The following is a 20,315-nucleotide window of genomic DNA, read 5'->3' on the forward strand; positions in this document are numbered from 1 at the left end:
ACTATCCAACCCCCATTACCCCTAATGATGGTGAATAGGAGCATCCAACCCCCATTACCCCTAATGATGGTGAATAGGACTATCCAACCCCCATTACCCCTAATGATGGTGAATAGGAGCATCCAACCCCCATTACCCCTAATGATGGTGAATAGGACTATCCAACCCCCATTACCCCTAATGATGGGACTATCCAACCCTCATTACCCCTAATGATGGTGAATAGGACTATCCAACCCCCACTACCCCTAATGATGGTGAATAGGACTATCCAACCACCATTACACCTAATGATGGTGAATAGGAGCATCCAACCCCCATTACCCCTAATGATGGTGAATAGGAGCATCCAACCCCCATTACCCCTAATGATGGTGAATAGGACTATCCAACCCCCATTACCCCTAATGATGGTGAATAGGAGCATCCAACCCCCATTACCCCTAATGATGGTGAATAGGACTATCCAACCCCCATTACCCCTAATGATGGTGAATAGGACTATCCAACCCCCATTACCCCTAATGATGGTGAATAGGAGCATCCAACCCCCATTACCCCTAATGATGGTGAATAGGACTATCCAACCCCCATTACCCCTAATGATGGTGAATAGGAGCATCCAACCCCCATTACCCCTAATGATGGTGAATAGGACTATCCAACCCCCATTACCCCTAATGATGGTGAATAGGAGCATCCAACCCCCATTACCCCTAATGATGGTGAATAGGACTATCCAACCCCCATTACCCCTAATGATGGTGAATAGGACTATCCAACCCCCATTACCCCTAATGATGGGACTATCCAACCCCCATTACCTCTAATGATGGGACTATCCAACCCCCATTACCTCTGATGCTACCCTGTGATGGTGAACTAGAAAACCCTTTGGGACACATGTAGGAACTTGAGAGGATCCCACTGCACAGTAGGGTGCATTGCAGTCAAGTGTAATTGGCTGATTTAGTCTGCGTGGTTTTTAAATGCATAGCTGGGATGCTATTAACTGCTTTGTGGCGCTGTGGGTATTTTAAGTGACTGATCATAAAGTAAGTGGTTGTTAAGGCCTCAGAGGAAGTGTCATATTGACGGGTGACAGGTCGTAGTTAAGAGCTGCCTACTTGCCAGCTGGGAGAGAGGCCACCGACCACACGGTTTCCACAACTATCAGAAGCGCAGAGGGAAAAGGGGAGGCACATTGGAGGGCAGCTCATTGGCACTATTAAACTCTGTCTCCATTCTTGATTTGGCATTGAGGACATTTGGAATGTCTCTCTTTTATAGGTACTTTGGCCAAATCTGCTTAAATTTGAGGTGTTTATGCCAGTTAAGTAAATTGGTGATTGTTGCCATGATGCTGGATTCATCCCAAATGGCATCCTATTCCCTATATAGTACACTAGTTTTGATCAGGCCTCTGGTTAATAGAAGTGCACTATTTAGGGAATAAGGTGCCATTTGTTTCTCTGGCTATTAAAGCAGTAGTATAGACTGAGAGAGAGCCATCTGGCCTGCCTGGTTTTGGCTTTAACTGAATTTGGTAAACCCTTCCTCCTGGACATCGAGATTTCCAACACTCCCAATGTCTTTCTGTCTATGTTGGACGTTACGTCAAGTGACTGGTGAAGTTTTTACCATCTGTTGGTGAAGAATGCTTAGTGGTATTTCTTCTGGGTCGTGTTCGTTCAGGGCACAAAACGGAGCACAATTTTAAAATGTTTTGCAGGTAGTCGCTCCCTGTTTCTGTCCATTTTTCTTCAGTCTGGTGCCGAATGAACCCAACCCTGGCTTTCCCCTTGGTTGCTCTCTCCTCTTCTGTTCCAGGACCTGTCTGGGTCTATAGATGACCTTCCCACGGGCACAGAGGTGGCTATCAGCTCAGCGGTCAGTGCTTCGGGGTCCACCAGCAGCCAGGGCGAGCAGAGTAACCCGGCCCAGTCTCCCTTCTCACCCCACATGTCCCCTCACCTGCGTAGTGGCCCCTCCCCCTCCCCCGTGGGATCACCTGTGGGATCCAGCCAATCGCGCTCCGGACCGATCTCCCCCGCCAGCGTCCCAGGTATAGAACGAATCCCTGCCACCATGCACCTAGGTCTAGGAGACACCTACACACTTTACCACATCTCACACACACACACACACACACACACACACACACACACACACACACACACACACACACACACCTACCTTGGACAGGGAGTAAGGACCAGTGTGCTAGGCTTGATACAGTAACTGAATGTGTAGTATTTCATCCATTATATTTCAGAGAGCAGTTCTGCCACACTGAGACAGCCACAGTGGAACTGTAGCAGCTCTGGTTGTCATGACTGGCTCATCTGTGGAAGAAAAAAGAGCTCCTTTGTCTCATTCCAGTCAGTTCTTTCTGAACTTCTTTTGAGTTAGTGACTCTATAGTAGCTAGTCACAGTGGGAGGGGGAGAGACGTCTGTTCTTATATCTGTACAGGCAGCTGGGGCAGTCAGGGGAGGTTCTCTAGCTGGTTTATACTCCAGCTCCAAAACAAAGGCCTCGGTCATTAAAATAGTTTCTAAACTATGTTAGCAGTTCGGAGTCAATTTAACACAATTACTCTCCCACAGTGCAGCGCATTGTTGGCCTTGTTGACTCCAGGGCTGTACTAGTTGGGGGAGTTTTGTTATTTGCGGGCAAAGTTAGTTCATTCGCCTTCTCTCTCACTGCTCTGGGTGATAACGAGGTCGATGGGAGACCATTTAGCCGTTGACACCCACACACGCTCTCACCCCTACTGGGAGAGCTGTCAGTCATTAGCCCCCATTAGGGAGGGGTTCCTTTAGCTGGACACACTGCTGCTCTTCAGGCCATCACACTGACACGAAGGAGCTGGGGACGTGTGTGTGTGTCCCACTGACGCTTGCCCCTCTCTCCTCCCAGGTACCCAGATGGCCCCACAGACCCCTGGGAACATGTCTGATGTGGGTTCCCATTCCACCCTGAGCCAGTCCCCCATGTCTCAGGAGAGAGGTGAAATTCTCCTGCACATTACACCACCTGTGACCCACAACCCCCCTCTTCCGGGATATTTAACATGAAGTCAGAGTAATCAGCAACCAACTCGTATATCCACGGCCGCTTCTGTGGTGAAATCCATGTTTGTTTCAACAGTGGTTTGATAAAGGAGGTCTCCTCTGGTGTACACAACCTGACCCCAGGACGGAAGTCATCTAATTGTACACCATAAGCCGTAGTCCCTCCCTAATGATGTATAGCAGTGCATTTCTCCTGCTGGGTTTTCCATAGGATCATTAGTACAACAGATTAGCCATAGATTCCACTCCCTCTATACCTCTGGGCTGCTGTCAGCACTGGGCCAGAACTTCAGCATGTTTCCCAAATGGCACCCCATTCTCTATTTAGTACACACATTTTGACCAGGACCTATAGGGCTCTGGTCAAAAGTAGTGCACTATGTAGGGAATATGGTGCAATTTAGGACATAGACTCTGCCTTTATAGAGTAACCATGACTGTGCCTCTCAGCGGCTGCCAATATGGTTGTCAGTGACCAAGCAGTCAGACATGTCAATCAGGCTGTTTTCTATGGCCCACCCTCAGCCCAGCCAGCCAACCAGCACTGGGTAAAGGCCTAGCAAGTAATAGTCAAAATAACACCTCAGCTGCCAGCTAGGCAGAACCTTTTTTTCACTGTCTAAAGGGGATCATTGTAACAGTGGTGGCATTAATACAAACGATTAGTCACTCCAAGCTTGGGGAGCGGAGCCTATTGAAATGGAGCATGTGAGTGAGCTGCTGAACCACGGGGAAGGGGGAAGTCATCAGATTTTCCTATTGGCCTTATCAGGACTGTATGAAGAGTATTTTATTAGGATCCCCATTAGCTACTGTTAAAGCAGCAGTGACTCTTCCTGGGGTCCACACGAAACATGTCATAATACAGAACATGAATAGACCGGGACAGAAATACCTCAAATAAGAACAGATGTGTTAAATAGGTCAATCGAACTCGACCAAAACAATGGAAATGCCATGGAAACGCGTGGGGGAAGATCTCCTCATTGCACTCCCAGGTACATTTGCCTACAGTTTAGTGTATTTCAAACTATTTTTGAGGTAAAAATTGAAGTGTGGATGGCAACCCCAACACATGTCCATGTCATCGTCAACAATCGACTGCATTACAGTTAAAAACAACTGGCTACCACCACCCATTTCTGTATGCACCACCCATTTCTGTATGCTAGCTATGCTGCCAGGTTATATGGTCCGAAGTTGGCATTTAACAGTCACTTTTGAACCTGAAAAGGGACAACATCTAAATGTTATGCAGTGAAAACAGCCAAATTATCCAAATGGGAGTTTAGTAACCACATTGTGGACCTGTTAAAATGCTTCAATCATGACGGAGTTCACCACTATCCACTTGCTTAGATCAGATTTGTTGAATGTGGTCCAATCCGGCGTCCTTCTATCCCCCGTAGTCTAAAGTCCATTGATGCCTCAGCATTCCATGCATCATGTACTCATTCATATTTAAAGGGACAGTTCACCCAAATGAATGTCTTTCTTACTGTGTCTATTGACTGATTACATGGTGAGTAAACCAGTAGGTCATTTGGGTGAGCTATCCCTTTAAGAGGTAGTGAGTTTGTGTATTCAAGTGGTTGTATCACTCCTCTGCCCTTAGAATGAGGTTTTGATCAAGTGAGATGAAAAGATCACATTTCAAACAGATGGGAGACCTTTTCCATGGCGGGCGGGTGGATGTATTAGCTCTTGTGCTATTTGTCATCCTTTCAGATCAGTTTAAATGTCGATTTGGACATTTGCTGTAGCATTTGGTAGTGGTTTTCAAAAGGCAAAGGTAAGTGTTACCATTCAACTCAAGCGAGTACACTTCAATTGAACTCAATTGCTACATTGACAATTTGGTTCAAATATAATGGAGTCTGAGAGGAAAATGTCTCCTTTTAAGAGTAGCTAGGTTACCTCAGTCCTAACCTTCCTATAGTTCTGCTTTCAATTAGAATGATTTTAACAGGGCTCTCTCCTTTCGCTCTCATTCTTTTGTTCTTTCCAGGGTTCCCACCTGCCATGCAGCGGAACACCACAGTCCCCCAGCAGTCAGGTCAGGGACCCGCCATGTCCCCTCACTCGTCCCCCGGGGGCTCCATGCACCCCCAAAGCTCCTACCACCAGCAGCAGCTGCAGGGGGGCCCCGGCCCCTCATACGGACCCCAGACCAGCCAGTACGGCCCCCAAGGTAATATTCTACTCCGGCGTGACGTTTCCCCTAAGTACAGATCTAGGGTCAGCTTCCTCTTTTTTTTAAGGACCAATAAATGTTATTATTATTGTCATTATTTAAAAAACAAAAAATGCCAAATAGGATAGGTTGTGTATTCTATTAACAGTAAGTTGAGACCCCAAGGTGCAATTTTGAAATGTGGTTGTGCATCAGCAGTCACTCAATTAACCCATGTCAGCTAACAGGATACGGTATGCAGACCCACTCACGAGCCCCTCACGAGTTCCAGTTTTTGGTAGCCCCACCCCCATACCTGGTCTAGCAGCACATTCACCCTTCTCCTAATATTCCTCCAAGGTAACACATCATCCATGCTGATGATCATATTCCTCCATGGTAACACATCATCCATGCTGATGATCATATTCCTCCATGTTGATGATCATATTCCTCCAAGGTAACACATCCTCCATGTTGATGATAATATTCCTCCATGGTAACACATCATCCATGCTGATGATCATATTCCTCCAAGGTAACACATCATCCATGCTGATGATAATATTCCTCCAAGGTAACACATCATCCATGCTGATGATAATATTCCTCCAAGGTAACACATCATCCATGCTGATGATAATATTCCTCCATGGTAACACATCATCCATGCTGATGATCATATTCCTCCATGTTGATGATCATATTCCTCCAAGGTAACACATCCTCCATGTTGATGATAATATTCCTCCAAGGTAACACATCCTCCATGCTGATGATAATATTCCTCCATGGTAACACATCATCCATGCTGATGATAATATTCCTCCAAGGTAACACATCATCCATGCTGATGATAATATTCCTCCATGGTAACACATCATCCATGCTGATGATAATATTCCTCCAAGGTAACACATCATCCATGCTGATGATCATATTCCTCCAAGGTAACACATCCTCCATGTTGATGATAATATTCCTCCATGGTAACACATCATCCATGCTGATGATCATATTCCTCCATGGTAACACATCATCCATGCTGATGATCATATTCCTCCATGCTGATGATCATATTCCTCCAAGGTAACACATCCTCCATGTTGATGATAATATTCCTCCATGGTAACACATCATCCATGCTGATGATCATATTCCTCCATGCTGATGATCATATTCCTCCAAGGTAACACATCCTCCATGTTGATGATAATATTCCTCCATGGTAACACATCATCCATGCTGATGATAATATTCCTCCATGGTAACACATCATCCATGCTGATGATAATATTCCTCCAAGGTAACACATCATCCATGCTGATGATAATATTCCTCCATGGTAACACATCATCCATGCTGATGATCATATTCCTCCATGCTGATGATAATATTCCTCCATGGTAACACATCATCCATGCTGATGATCATATTCCTCCATGCTGATGATAATATTCCTCCATGGTAACACATCATCCATGCTGATGATCATATTCCTCCAAGGTAACACATCCTCCATGTTGATGATAATATTCCTCCATGGTAACACATCATCCATGCTGATGATCATATTCCTCCATGCTGATGATCATATTCCTCCAAGGTAACACATCCTCCATGTTGATGATAATATTCCTCCATGGTAACACATCATCCATGCTGATGATCATATTCCTCCATGCTGATGATCATATTCCTCCAAGGTAACACATCCTCCATGCTCGTGGCGGATGATGATGCTGGTGCCCATACAGCCTGTTAATTCACACTGGCCTTTTCACATCAGAACTCTCTCTCCCCTGTAGCAGGAGGCTAGTGGAATGTTGGCAATCCTATGACTATATTCTATGGCCCAATATACATTTCCACAGGGTTGGAGAGAGCAGGGTTTTTTCCACAGCTCAGTAAATCTCCCATCTACCTCCCAAGTGTTCCATGCTTTGCATATACTGTAGCCTACTTTGCATCTCTCGCTTTCTCTCTCTCACTCACACACCCGTCTGGGGTAAAGGAGGAGACTTGTTCCATCTCTTTTTATGTGGCTGGTTGTGCTATCCAGCACACCTGGTTTTAAGTACTATTTGAAATAATTTCCCCCTGATGCGTGTCGCAATGGAACCAATAGAAGTTTCCCAAAACTCCAAACCCCACCCACCTAGTATTTGAACCCAGGTCTTTGTATTGTGGTGTCCAGAGCCAGACACCAGGCACACACAGCAGGGACTATTCATCAGGGATCTGGAGCAGGGAGAGACACACACACATTGGTCACGCATTCATCAAGGCATGCTACAACACACGAGATGGATTACCGTAATGACCCAATTTGTGTGAGCCCCGTTCCAGATGAGCGCTTACGACGTCCATGGGTCGGTTTCCATCCTTCGCCGAAACAGAGTAGATTGATGAATGCTGCACGCTTTCATCCAGTCAACCAACTGGTTGACAGCACACCGCACGCATTACACCACTAATTCACATAACTCAATACAAACGTCTCACTCCTACAGAAAGCCTACAATAGAAGCCCCCTTCACTACTAACTAAAAGCACCAGCACAGAGCAGTACAGTTGATCAGTGTGAACAGACAGGACTGGTTCTGCGTCCCAAATGTGTGTCTATTAGGCCCTGGTCAAAATAGTGCACCAAATAGGGAATAGGGTGCTGTTTGGGAAGCAAACTATTTCTGTGGCCACTCGGGGAGGATGACCTTGTCTGATCCATGTCACAGCCCTGTGTTCCCGAGGGGAATTCTAGGATTAACATGACTACAGAGAAGCTGATGCTGCCAGTGAATTTCCATATAATTGGCAGAGTCCCAGACCCCCCCCATCCCCTTCTCCTCTCCTTTGCCTGTGAGCAAAGCTCGTTATAGGGATGGAACCAGAATAACTCCAGGAAGAGCCAAAATAGCAGCTCTCCCAGAAACGCCACGACCGAGTTAATGTATTTTTGGAAGTCTCACATGACATCAAAGTGTGTGTGCGCTTTTTCTCTCTCTTGTGAAATACCCTATGAAAGATTGGTCTGGCTGGAGTACAGAATCTGAAACAGAGGAACATGAGGCAATGCTCTGTTCAAATCATACACGTATGTGTCCCAAATAGAACCATATTCCCTACGTAGTGCACTTCTTTTGAAAGAAATAACATGGATAGGTGATTGAAGAATCTATGAATCAAGCCAATTCCAATGTTCTTAAGTTCTGATGAACATAACATAGCCAACCTGATGATCCTCAGTCTAAATGTTGATGACTTACTCTATTCTCTGTCTCTCCAGGTAACTACCCCAGACCCCCTAACTACGGCGGGACCCCCAGTGCCAACTACAGCGGCCCCGGCCCTGGCATGAGCAACAGCCTGGGCATGAACGCCAATAGCCCCATGCACGGCCAGGGCCCTGGGCAGCCCTGTGGCTCCATGCCCGCCGGGCGAGGCCTGGGCCCGGGGGCCAGTGGGCGACCCCACCTCGGTGCCAACACCAACACCATGGCCCCCACCTCTCCCAGCATGCCGCAGCCTGCTGGCCAGGGCATGAGACCACCCCTGCCCAGTGTTAACCAGGAGGCAGGTCTGGGTCCGGGAACCAACGCCATGCAGGGGCCCAGGTCTGGTCCCAACCCTTCTGCACAGGGCAGGTGAGTCAGGACAGGGGCCACAGAAGGGATCTAGTACCCGTCCGAAAATGGTACCCTATCCCGATATAGTGCACTACTTTTTGACCTGGGCCCATTGGGAATTCCATAGGGCTCTGGTCAAAAGGAGTTCGCTAGAGTGTAGGGAATAGGTGCCATTTTGGGATGCAACACCACGGGTCATTCTTGTGTATAAGTTCTACACATTCACTACTCCACACCCCACATATCCTCATTCAGTCATCATCCACACACTAAGGTTATAAGGTGTGTAGCAGTTAGAGTTTGTCCTCATGTGTCTGTGTGAGTTTGGAAACCAAAGGGACTTCTTCTCTCTCCTCCCTCACGTCAGGCCTCCCTACGCGCGCTCCCCTGCCTACCCCGGCCTGAGTTGTCCTGGGACGTGCCCTCGCCTCTCTCCCCATCACTCTCCCTCCCCTCACCCCCATCACTCTCCTTCCCCCCGTCCCCCCCACCACACCCAGGTCAGCAGTGCTCAGAGCCACCCCATGATGCAGCAGGCTGACCAGTATGGGTAGGTGTCACATCTGCAGTCTGTAATACATACTCTGTACACTGCTGGTCGCAGCACTAACCGAGCACTGGGCTGCACAGGAGATGTACCTCTCCACTGGTCACAACCAATGATTTATATGCAGAGCCTTCAGAAAGTAATCATACCCCTTGACTTATTCCACATTTAGTTGTTACAGCCTGAATTCAAAATGGATGACAAAAAAAACTCACCCATCTACACACAATACCTCATAAGGCCAATGTGAAAACATGTTTTTGTAAATGTTACATCACATTTACTTAATAAGTATTCACACCCCTGAGTCAATGTGTGTTAGAATCACCTTTAGCAGCGATTACAGCTGTGAGTCTTTCTGGGTAAGAACTTTACACACCTGGATTGTACAATATTTGCCAGTATTCTTTTCAAAATTCTCGAAGCTCTGTCAAATTGGTTGTTGATCGTTGCTAGACAAACATTTTCAAGTCTTGCCATAGATTTTCACTACCTTTCAAAAGTTTGGGGTCTCTTAAATGTCCTTATTTTAAAGAAAAGCTCATTTTCTGTCTATTTAACTTCTTGCGTCGAGCAATCCCGTATCCGGGAGCGTAATCATAGCCTCAAGCTCATTAGCATAACTCAACGTTAACTATTCATGAAAATCGCTAATGAAATTAAATATATTCACTCACAAGCTTAGCCTTTTGTTAACAACACTGTCAACTCAGATTTTCAAAATATGCTTTTCAACCATAGCTACACAAGCATTTGTGTAAGAGTATTGATAGCTAGCATTCAGCAGGCAACATTTTCACAAAAACAAGAAAAGCATTCAAATTAAATAATTTACCTTTGAAGAACTTCAGATGTTTTCAATGAGGAGACTCTCAGTTAGATAGCAAATGTTCAGTTTTTCCAAAAAGATTATTTGTGTAGGAGAAATCGCTCCGTTTTGTTCATCTCGTTTGGCTAAGAAAAAACCCCGAAAATTCAGTCATTACAACGCCAAACTTTTTTCCAAATTAACTCCATAATATCGACAGAAAGATGGCAAACGTTGTTTAGAATCAATCCTCAAGGTGTTTTTCACATATCTATTCGATGATAAATCATTCGTGGCAGTTGGGTTTCTCCTCTGAAGCAAATGGAAAAATGCACGCAGCTGGAGATTACGCAATAATTTTGACGGAGGACACCAAGCGGGCACCTGGTAAATGTAGTCTCTGATGGTCAATCTTCCAATGATATGCCTACAAATACGTCACAATGCTGCAGACACCTTGGGGAAACGACAGAAAGTGTAGGCTCATTCCTGGAGCATTCACAGCCATATAAGGAGACGTTAGAACACAGCGCCTTCAAAATCTGGGCCATTTCCTGTTTGAAATTTCATCTTGGTTTCGCCTGTAGCATCAGTTCTGTGGCACTCACAGATAACACTGACGTTTCCAAAACTGCAAAGATATTTTCTTTCCAAACCTGTCAATTATATGCATAGTCGAGCATCTTTTCGTGACAAAATATCTTGTTTAAAACGGGAACGTTTTTTTATCCAAAAATTAAAAGCGCACCCTATATCGAAGAAGTTAAATAAAATCAAATTGATCAGAAATACAGTGTAGGCATTGTTAACCTGTAGTGACGCCCAGCCCGTGAATGGGACCGTTATCATCATCATCATCTAATTAGCATAACGCAACGGACATAAATCTTCCTAGAAAATATTCCTATTCATGAAAATCACAAGTGAAATATATTGGAACACAGCTCAGCCTTTTCTTAATCACCCTGTCATCTCAGATTTTCAAAATATGCTTTACAGCCAACGCTAGACAAGCATTTGTGTAAGTTTTATCATAGCCTAGCATAGCATTATGCCTTGCTAGCAGCAAGCAAACTTGTCACGGAAATCAGAAAAGCAAACAAATTAAATCGTTTACCTTTGATGAACTTCGGATGTTTTCACTCACGAGACTCCCAGGTAGCCAGCCAAATTTAATTTTTTCCCAAAATATTATTTTTGTAGGCGAAATGGCTCCGTTTGTTCTTCACGTTTGGCTGAGAAATAGCCGGGAAATTGTGGTCACCACAACGCCGAAGAATATTCCAAATTAGCACCATAATATCGACAGAAACATGGCAAACGTTGTTTAGAATCCATCCTCAAGGAGTTTTTCTAATATCTATTCAATAATATATCCGTCAGGACAATTCCTTTTTCTCTAGGACCGATTGGAGTAATGGCTACCTCTGCACTTTACGCGAGAATCTCTCTCGGAGCCACCATGTGAACACTTACGCAATGTGCCCCCATACGGCTATTCTTCAACATAAATGCGTAAAACTACATCACAATGCTGTAGACACCTTGGGGAATACGTAGAAAGCGTAAGCTCGTTGATGGTACATTCACAGCCAGACACTCGCAGACAACATATTTACAGTTTTGGAAACGTTAGTGTTTTCTATCCAAAGCTGTCAATTATATGCATATTCTAGCATCTCTTCCGGACAAAATATCACGTTTAAAACTGGAACGTTTTTTTCCCAAAAATGAAAATACTGCCCCCTAACACCAAGAGGTTAATATTGTAAATGACTATTGTAGCTGGAAACTACAGATTATTTAAACAGCAGATTATTTAAAATAAAAAATAAAAAAACAATTATGGAATATCTACAGAGGTCCATGAGCAGCAACCATCACTTCTGTGTTCCAATGGCACATTGTGTTAGCTAATACAAGTGTATCGTTTTAAAAGGCTAATTGATTTTGCAATTATGTTAGCACAGCTGAAAACTGGCCTTCTTTAGACTAGTTGATATCTGGAGCATCAGAATTTGTGGGTTCAATTACAGGCTCAAAATATCCAGAAACAAAACTTTCTTCTGAAACTCATCAGGCTATTCTTGTTCTGAGAAATGAAGGCTATTCCATGCAAGAAATTGCAAAGAAACTGAAGATCTCGTACAACGCTCTGTACTACTCCCTTCACAGAACAATGCAAACTGACTCTAACCAGAATTGAAAGAGTGGCAGGCCCCAGGGCACAACTGAGCAAGAGAACAAGTGCATTCGTGTCCAGAGAAAAAGACCCATCACAAGTCCTCAACTGGCAGCTTCATTAAATAGTACCTGCAAAACACTAGTCTCAACATCAACAGTGAAGATGTGACTCCGGGATGCTGGGCTTCTAGGCAGTGTTGCAAAGAAAAAGCCATATCTCAGACTGGCCAATAAAAATAAAATATTAAGAAGGGCAAAAGAACACACACTGGACAGAGGAATATTGGAAAATAAGTGTTATGGACAGACAAATCTAAGTTTGAGGTGTTCGGATCACAAAGAAGAACATTAGTGAGATGCAGGAAGAATGGAAATATGCTGGAGGAGTGAACCATCTGTCAAGCATGGTGGAGGCAATGTGGTGGTCTGGGGGTGCAAATACCTCCTTTTTGTTTGCGTGTTTAGCCCAGTATTTCAAATTTATGACGCGCGAACCCTGGGAGCAGACGACAAGTCAAAAAGTTCTGTTACAGTCCGTAGAAACATGTCAAACGATGTATAGAATCAATCTTTAGGATGTTTTTAACATAAATCTTCAATAATGTTCCAACCGGAGAATTCCTTTGTAGAAATGCAATGGAACGCAAGCTAACTCACGTGAACGAGCCTGGCCAGCTCGTGCCTCTCTGGCAGACCTCTGACTCATTCAGCTCTCATTCCCCCCTCCTTCACAGTAAAAGCATCAAACTGTTGCCATCTAGTGGAAGCCTTAGGAAGTGCAATACGACCCCATAGACACTGTATTTGATCGGCCAAGAGTTGAAAAACTACAAACCTCAGATTTCCCACTTCCTGATTGGATTTTTCTCCCGGGTTTTTGCCTGCCATATGAGTTCTGTTATACTCAGACATCATTCAAACAGTTTTAGAAACTTCAGTGTTTTCTATCCAAATCTACTAATTATATGCATATTCTAGCTTTTATGGCTGAGTAGCACGCAGTTTAATTTGGGCACGCTTTTCATCCAAAATTCCCCCTACCCTTGAGAAGTTAAGTATGTTTTTACTCCTGAACTTATTTAGGCTAGCCATAACAAAGGGGTTGAATACTTAGTGATTTAAGACATTTCAGCTTTTCATTATTAATTAATTAGTCAATAACTCTTAACATAATTCCACTTTGACATCATGGGGTATTTGTGTGTGTGTTGGCCAGTGGCCAAAAACCACAATTGAAACTTTGGCAGCGATTACAGCCTCGAGTCTTCTTGGGTATGACGCTACAAGCTTGACACACCTGTCTTTTGAAGAGTTTCTCCCATTCTTCTCTGCAGATCCTCTCAAGCTCTGTCAGGTTGGATGGGGAGCGTTGCTGCACAGCTATTTTCTGGTTTCTCCAGAGATGTTCAAGTCCGGGCTCTGGCTGGGCCACTCAAGGACATGCAGAGTCTTATTCTGAAGGCACTTCTGCGTTGTCTTGGCTGTGTGCTTAGGGTCGTTGTACTGTTGGAAGGTGAACCTTTGCCCCAGTCTGAGGCCCTGAGCGCTCTGGAGCAGGTTTTAATCTCTACTTTGCTCCGTTGATCTTTGCCTCGATCCTGACTAGTCTCCCAGTCCCTGCCGCTGAACATCCCCACAGCATAATGCTGCCACCACCATGCTTCACCGTAGGGATGGTGCCAGGTTTCCTCCAGACGTGACTCTTGGCATTCAGACCAAACAGTTCAGTCTTGGTTTCATCGGACCAGAGAATCTTGTTTCTCATGGTCTGAGAGTCTTTAGGTGCCTTTTGGCAAACTTCAAGCAAACTTCATGTTCCTATTACGGAGGAGGCGCTTTCGTCTGGCCACTCTACCATAAACACCTACTTGGTTGAGTGCTGTGGAGATGGTTGTCCTTCTGGAAGGCTGTCCCATCTCCACAGAGGATCTCTAAAGCGCTGTCAGTGACCATCGGGTTCTTGGGTCACCTCCCTGACCAAGGCCCTTCTCCCCCGATTGCTCAGTTTGGCCAGGTGGCCAGCTCTAAGAGAAGTCTTGGTGGTTCCAAACTTCTTCCATTTAAGAATGATGGAGGCCACTGTGTTATTGGGGACCTTCAGTGTTGCAGAAATGTTTTGGTTCCGTTCCCCAGATCTGTGCCTCGACACAATCCTGTCTCGGAACTCTACAGACAATTCCTTCAACCTCATGGCTTGGTTTTTGCTCTGACTTTCACTGTCAACTGTGGGGCCTTACATAGACAGGTGTGTGCCTTTCCAAACATGTCCAGTCAATTTAATTTACCACAGGTGGTCTCCAATCAAGTTGTAGAAACATCTCAAGGATGATCAATGGAAACAAGATGCAGCTGAGCTCATATTTTTTGAGTCTCATAGCAAAGGGTCTGAATACTTATGGAAATAAGTTATTTCTGTTTTTATATATTTGCAAAACTTTCAAAAACCCTCTTCGCTTTGTCATTATGGGGTATATTGTGTAGATTGCTGGGGAATCGTTTTATTTAATCCATTTTAGAATAAGGCTGTAACAATGTTGAAAAAGTCAAGGGGTCTGAATAATTTTCCATTACCAGGTTAAATAGAGCAGCCTAAAGACCAGGGCTTGATTTCTTTCTCCACCACCAAATAAGTGAAGTGAAGTGAACAAGTGCATACTTTGGAAGGAAGGGGATATTATTAGGACACACCCTCAGTGTGCTGTTCAGCGCCCAGGAAGTCTGGCTGGGGGTTGGAAAAGAGCAGGAAATAAATGGTATTACTTTTCACTCGACTCCCCAGCCTTTTGATGTGGGTATTATTTCCCACAGGATTTAAAATGTCTTCAACGTTTCTTCTCTGTCCCTGTGTTGTGTGTTTTGGAGTTGAAAAAAGCTGCTGATGCACTGCTTTTGATGACCAACATGCATTATTCATATTGTCTCACTCACAACTAAAATCTATCTACACCTCCATCTGTCCGTCAGGTCAATATGGTTTTCCTGTGTTTGAGGTTCAATTCCATTCCAGCCATTTATGAGTCTGTCCTCCCCTCACCAGCCTCCACTAATAGTTAAATGTACTGTATGAATATAAAGCCTTTGGTAATAGCGTTGTGTATTACGGAGATGGTAAATGACTAAGCCAATCTCTTGTTCTTTGGTTTTCAGGCAGGGAATGACCCCCATGCCTCACCATCCAGGCATGAGCCCCAGAGGGATTGCCTCCAGCCCTGCTGGCCCCTACAGCCAGCAGCCAGGGGCCAACACCTCTGGGAGGATGACCCCACAGGGGCCCCAACCTCCCTACAACGCACCCTCCGGTATCTACCTACTCCGCACACTGTCCATGTATACCAGACAGTCACAAGCCCCAGTATAACAGTGAACAAGAGGCTGAACTTTTTCCACCCTTCCTCCACAGGGCCCATGCTTATGGGAGGAGAGGGGATGGTGTGTCCCACTGACCCCAAACCGAAACCTCCAGAGCAGTACAGGGAGAGCAATACTCCAGGTCCTGCCGCCGAGCCCCCGCCTAAACCCAAGGTAGGAGTTACAGTTCTAACAGGCCCCTCGTCAGTACCTCTCAAAGCATGTCCTAATAACACGTGTGTATGGAAGAGGAACCTGAATGTGGCAAAGCTCAGCAAACACAGCATCTAATGAGGCAGCAGACAAAAATTAATGCAGAGAATTGAGAAAAACATCCTGTGTTTGGCATCTTTGTGAGGATTTTCTAAAGGAAGACGTCACTTTCTCTATCTCTCTATTTACCTTCTGTTACTACTGGGAGACGGTTCCAAAATAAATGCCTCTTTATAGCACTGCTATTTTATGGTAAAAAGACCTACTCTTTTTTCAGCAAGTTGTTGATCATTATTACCCCACTCATGTCTCTGTCTGCCTGCCTGTCTCTTGACTGATTTGGATGTGTGATAGACACAGACAGACACGCTAAAATAACCGTCTCCCTTCGACTGCAAAGAACTTGTTATTGTTCACTGTGCTCTCTCATGAACTCCTATTTCTCTTGTCAGTTTTTTTTGTGTTTTTTTTCTCCTTCTTGTTTTCCCTCCCTCCCTCCCTCCCTCCCTCGTGTTTCAAGTTCCCCCTCGCTTGGTTTGGTTCTGCACGCCTCTGTGTGGTTGGTTCCAGACTGAGAGTTGTGTGAAAGTGAACAGCTTTTCTCCCTCTGCGTTCATTTGTCTCTTCACCTCATTACCGGCTGTGAGAACATCCTCTTGATCACAAACTGAAGACTGTCAGCCCAACTGATCTGAGAGGAACCACTATTATATCTGTTCCGTGTCTACTTAATGATCACTCCTCATACATTTGACTGCTTTGTGCATTTCTGCTGTCATGGCAACAGCAGTAGCTAGCGTGGATTCATGTTTCCACTCATGACAACTTGAGGACTAGTAATAATGGCTGTGGCCTTTGCTGATGAAGCTCCTCCCATGCACCTGTTTGGCAGACTGCCCTAGAATGCCGTTGCTCAATCTGTCTGTATGGCTCCTCTCACCATGTAGTTTCCACTGTGTGCTTTGCCTTAAAGCCTCCAGGTGAGCGCTGAACAGAGCTGTACCATGTGTGTGACTGAGAGTGGGCCATTGGCTGCAGACAGCAGAGTTCTTACTCTCCCAGGATGTCTTTGAGAACAGGTTTTGCTGTTTGTATGCTTTCTGCATGGGTGTGTGACTATGTTTTGGGGAAAGCGAGAGAGCGAGGGAAAAGGATAAAGTCAGACTGCAATCTGTCAAACTCCTGCCATCTCTCATCACGTGGCCCTGTTGTGTGCTGACGCGTGTATGAATGTGTACGCCCATCTATTCCTCGTCACACTGAGAGGAGCTGTATCTGCCCTGTATGTCCCAGCCCCCCGTCCCCCTGCCCTGCTCGTCTGTCCTCTTGTCATGGGGTGGAGGACATCACGCCCACCAGCCCTATAAGTACCACAACAACTCGCTTTCACTTCTGTTCCTTTTTTCATTTGTTGGATTGGTTATATATTTCCTTTTTTGCTTAGTTTTTTACAGCTTGTCGTTTTTATATTCTAGTGTCTTTGTTTTTGATGTCTGAAATATGATTGTGGTAATGTTTGTGACCGAGACATTCTCATTAAGGCATGTATACAATTGGACCAATAATTTTCCATTCTTACACTCTTTTCTCCTGTCTCTCTACATACGGTGCCGGTAACCTGGCAGTCCTGCTGCACCACAATGGTTCCAACGCTTCTCTGTTTGTATTGGTTGTTATTGATGACTGAGTATGTTAAAGGGGTACTTCAGGATTTTGTCAATGAAGCCCTTTATCTACTTCCCCTGAGTCAGATGAACTCATGGATACCATTTTATGTCTCTGTGTCCAGTATGAAGGAAGTAAGAGGTAGTTTTGCGAGCCAATGCTAACTAGCGTTCGCGCAATGACTCAACTGCATGCTAGCAGTTACGTAGACTTCGTTATTGCACTAACACTATACTGAACAAAAATATAAACGCAAGATGCAACAATTTCTAAGATGCTACTGCGTTTCAGTTCATATGAGGAAATCAGTCAATTGAAATGAATTAATTAGCCCCTTATCTATGGATTTCACATGTTTGGGAATACATCTGTTGGTCACAAATACCCCCCAAAAATAAAATGGGCCTCCATGGCATTTGTGTTTTTAAATTTCCGTCGATAAAATGCAATTGTATTCGTTGTCCGTGGTCGGCCCATACCATAACCCCACTGCCACCATGGGGCTCTCTGTTCACAACGTTGACATCAGCAAACTGCTCGCCCTTTCGACGCCATACACGTGGTCTGCAGTTGGACGTATGCTAAATTCTCTGAAACGACGTTGGAGGCAGCTTATTGTAGAGAAATTAACATGAAATTCTTTGGCAATAGCTCTGGTGGACATTCATGCAGTCAGCATGCCAATTGCACGCTCCCTCAGCTTGAGACATCTGTGGCATTGTGTTGTGACAAAACTGCATATTTTAGAGTGGCCTTTTATTGTCCCCATCGCAAGGTGCACTTGTGTAATGATTATGCTGTTTAATCAGCTTCTTGATATGCCAGTGGATGGATTATCTTGGCAAAGGAGAAATATTCACTAGCAGGGATGTAAACAAATTTGTTCACAACATCTGAGAGAAGCATTTTGTGCGTATGGAACATCTCTGGGATCTTTTATTTCAGCTCATGAAACCTGGGACCAAAGTTGCATTTTGATGTTTTTGTTCAGTGTTAGCCAATTCCTTCAAACTGCACATAAAAGATGGTATCCTTGAGTTCATCTGCCTCTAGGGAAGTAGATACCGGGTTTCAATGCAAAAATCCTGTAGTATCAGTTTAATGAGAAAGTCCTCCAATCCTGCATCACATGGTACTCTGTCTGTAGACAGCTGTGGGACCTACCTGACTGTATAGCTGCCATTCAACTGGGCTTGAATGCAACAAGTCATATAATAATCTAAAGTTGGATGTTGAACATGTTTCTGTCTACATGACCCTCGTGACCGTGCTCCATAAGCAATGACAACAGTAGTAGCCCTGATTGACCGTTCCCCCTCTACTCTATGCCCCGCACCTTTAGAAGACCAGCCCGGCCACCATGACCAATGAGAAGATTTGCATCCTATACGAGATGGGCATGGAGCCCGAGAGGCAGGTGTGGGTGGACCGCTACCTGGCCTTCATGGAGGAGAGGGGCACGCCTGTACCTATGCTGCCAGCCGTGGGCAGGAAGCCCCTGGACCTGTGCCGCCTCTACCTGTGTGTGCGAGAAATAGGAGGACTGGCCATGGTGAGTCTGTGAGACCTGTGTGTTCGAGAAATAGGAGGACTGGCCATGGTGAGTCTGTGAGACCTGTGTGTTCGAGAAATAGGAGGACTGGCCATGGTGAGTCTGTGAGACCTGTGTGTTCGAGAAATAGGAGGACTGGCCATGGTGAGTGTGTGAGACCTGTGTGTTCGAGAAATATGAGGACTGGCCATGGTGAGTCTGTGAGACCTGTGTGTTCGAGAAATATGAGGACTGGCCATGGTGAGTCTGAGACCTGTGTGTTCGAGAAATATGAGGACTGGCCATGGTGAGTCTGTGAGACCTGTGTGTTCGAGAAATAGGAGGACTGGCCATGGTGAGTCTGAGACCTGTGTGTTCGAGAAATATGAGGACTGGCCATGGTGAGTCTGTGAGACCTGTGTGTTCGAGAAATAGGAGGACTGGCCATGGTGAGTCTGTGAGACCTGTGTGTTCGAGAAATAGGAGGACTGGCCATGGTGAGTGTGTGAGACCTGTGTGTTCGAGAAATATGAGGACTGGCCATGGTGAGTCTGTGAGACCTGTGTGTTCGAGAAATAGGAGGACTGGCCATGGTGAGTCTGTGAGACCTGTGTGTTCGAGAAATATGAGGACTGGCCATGGTGAGTCTGTGAGACCTGTGTGTTCGAGACAGAGGGGGCCTGGCCATGGTGAGTCTGTGAGACCTGTGTGTTCGAGAAATATGAGGACTGGCCATGGTGAGTCTGAGACCTGTGTGTTCGAGAAATATGAGGACTGGCCATGGTGAGTCTGTGAGACCTGTGTGTTCGAGAAATATGAGGACTGGCCATGGTGAGTCTGAGACCTGTGTGTTCGAGAAATATGAGGACTGGCCATGGTGAGTCTGTGAGACCTGTGTGTTCGAGAAATATGAGGACTGGCCATGGTGAGTCTGTGAGACCTGTGTCTTTGAGAGAGAGGGGGCCTGGCCATGGGGAGTCTGTGAGACCCATGTCTTTGAGAGAGAGGGGGCCTGGCCATGGGGAGTCTGTGAGACCTGTGTGTTTGAGAGAGAGAGTGCCTGGCCATGGTGAGTCTGTGAGACCTGTGTGTTCGAGAAATATGAGGACTGGCCATGGTGAGTCTGAGACCTGTGTGTTCGAGA

The 20,315-nt window shown here is 45.4% G+C and overlaps 1 protein-coding gene across 4 annotated transcripts in view; it reads left to right on the forward strand.

Moving 5' to 3' along the window:
- The window catches only part of LOC135506106 (AT-rich interactive domain-containing protein 1B-like), a 92,217-nt gene that overhangs the window by 52,593 nt on the left and 19,309 nt on the right, over positions 1–20,315 (forward strand). For 3 of the 4 annotated variants that reach the window (XM_064925540.1, XM_064925542.1, XM_064925541.1), the window contains 8 exons: positions 1,831–2,065; positions 2,922–3,011; positions 5,085–5,267; positions 8,536–8,893; positions 9,243–9,425; positions 15,562–15,713; positions 15,815–15,936; positions 18,983–19,192. In XM_064925540.1, the coding sequence (XP_064781612.1) occupies positions 1,831–2,065; positions 2,922–3,011; positions 5,085–5,267; positions 8,536–8,893; positions 9,243–9,425; positions 15,562–15,713; positions 15,815–15,936; positions 18,983–19,192 (1,533 nt within the window). The remainder of the gene's footprint in view (positions 1–1,830; positions 2,066–2,921; positions 3,012–5,084; positions 5,268–8,535; positions 8,894–9,242; positions 9,426–15,561; positions 15,714–15,814; positions 15,937–18,982; positions 19,193–20,315) is intronic. The other variant, XM_064925543.1, reaches the window with a different exon arrangement.

This window comes from Oncorhynchus masou, chromosome 19 (assembly GCF_036934945.1).
Source record: "Oncorhynchus masou masou isolate Uvic2021 chromosome 19, UVic_Omas_1.1, whole genome shotgun sequence".
Taxonomy (NCBI): Eukaryota; Metazoa; Chordata; class Actinopteri; order Salmoniformes; family Salmonidae; genus Oncorhynchus; species Oncorhynchus masou.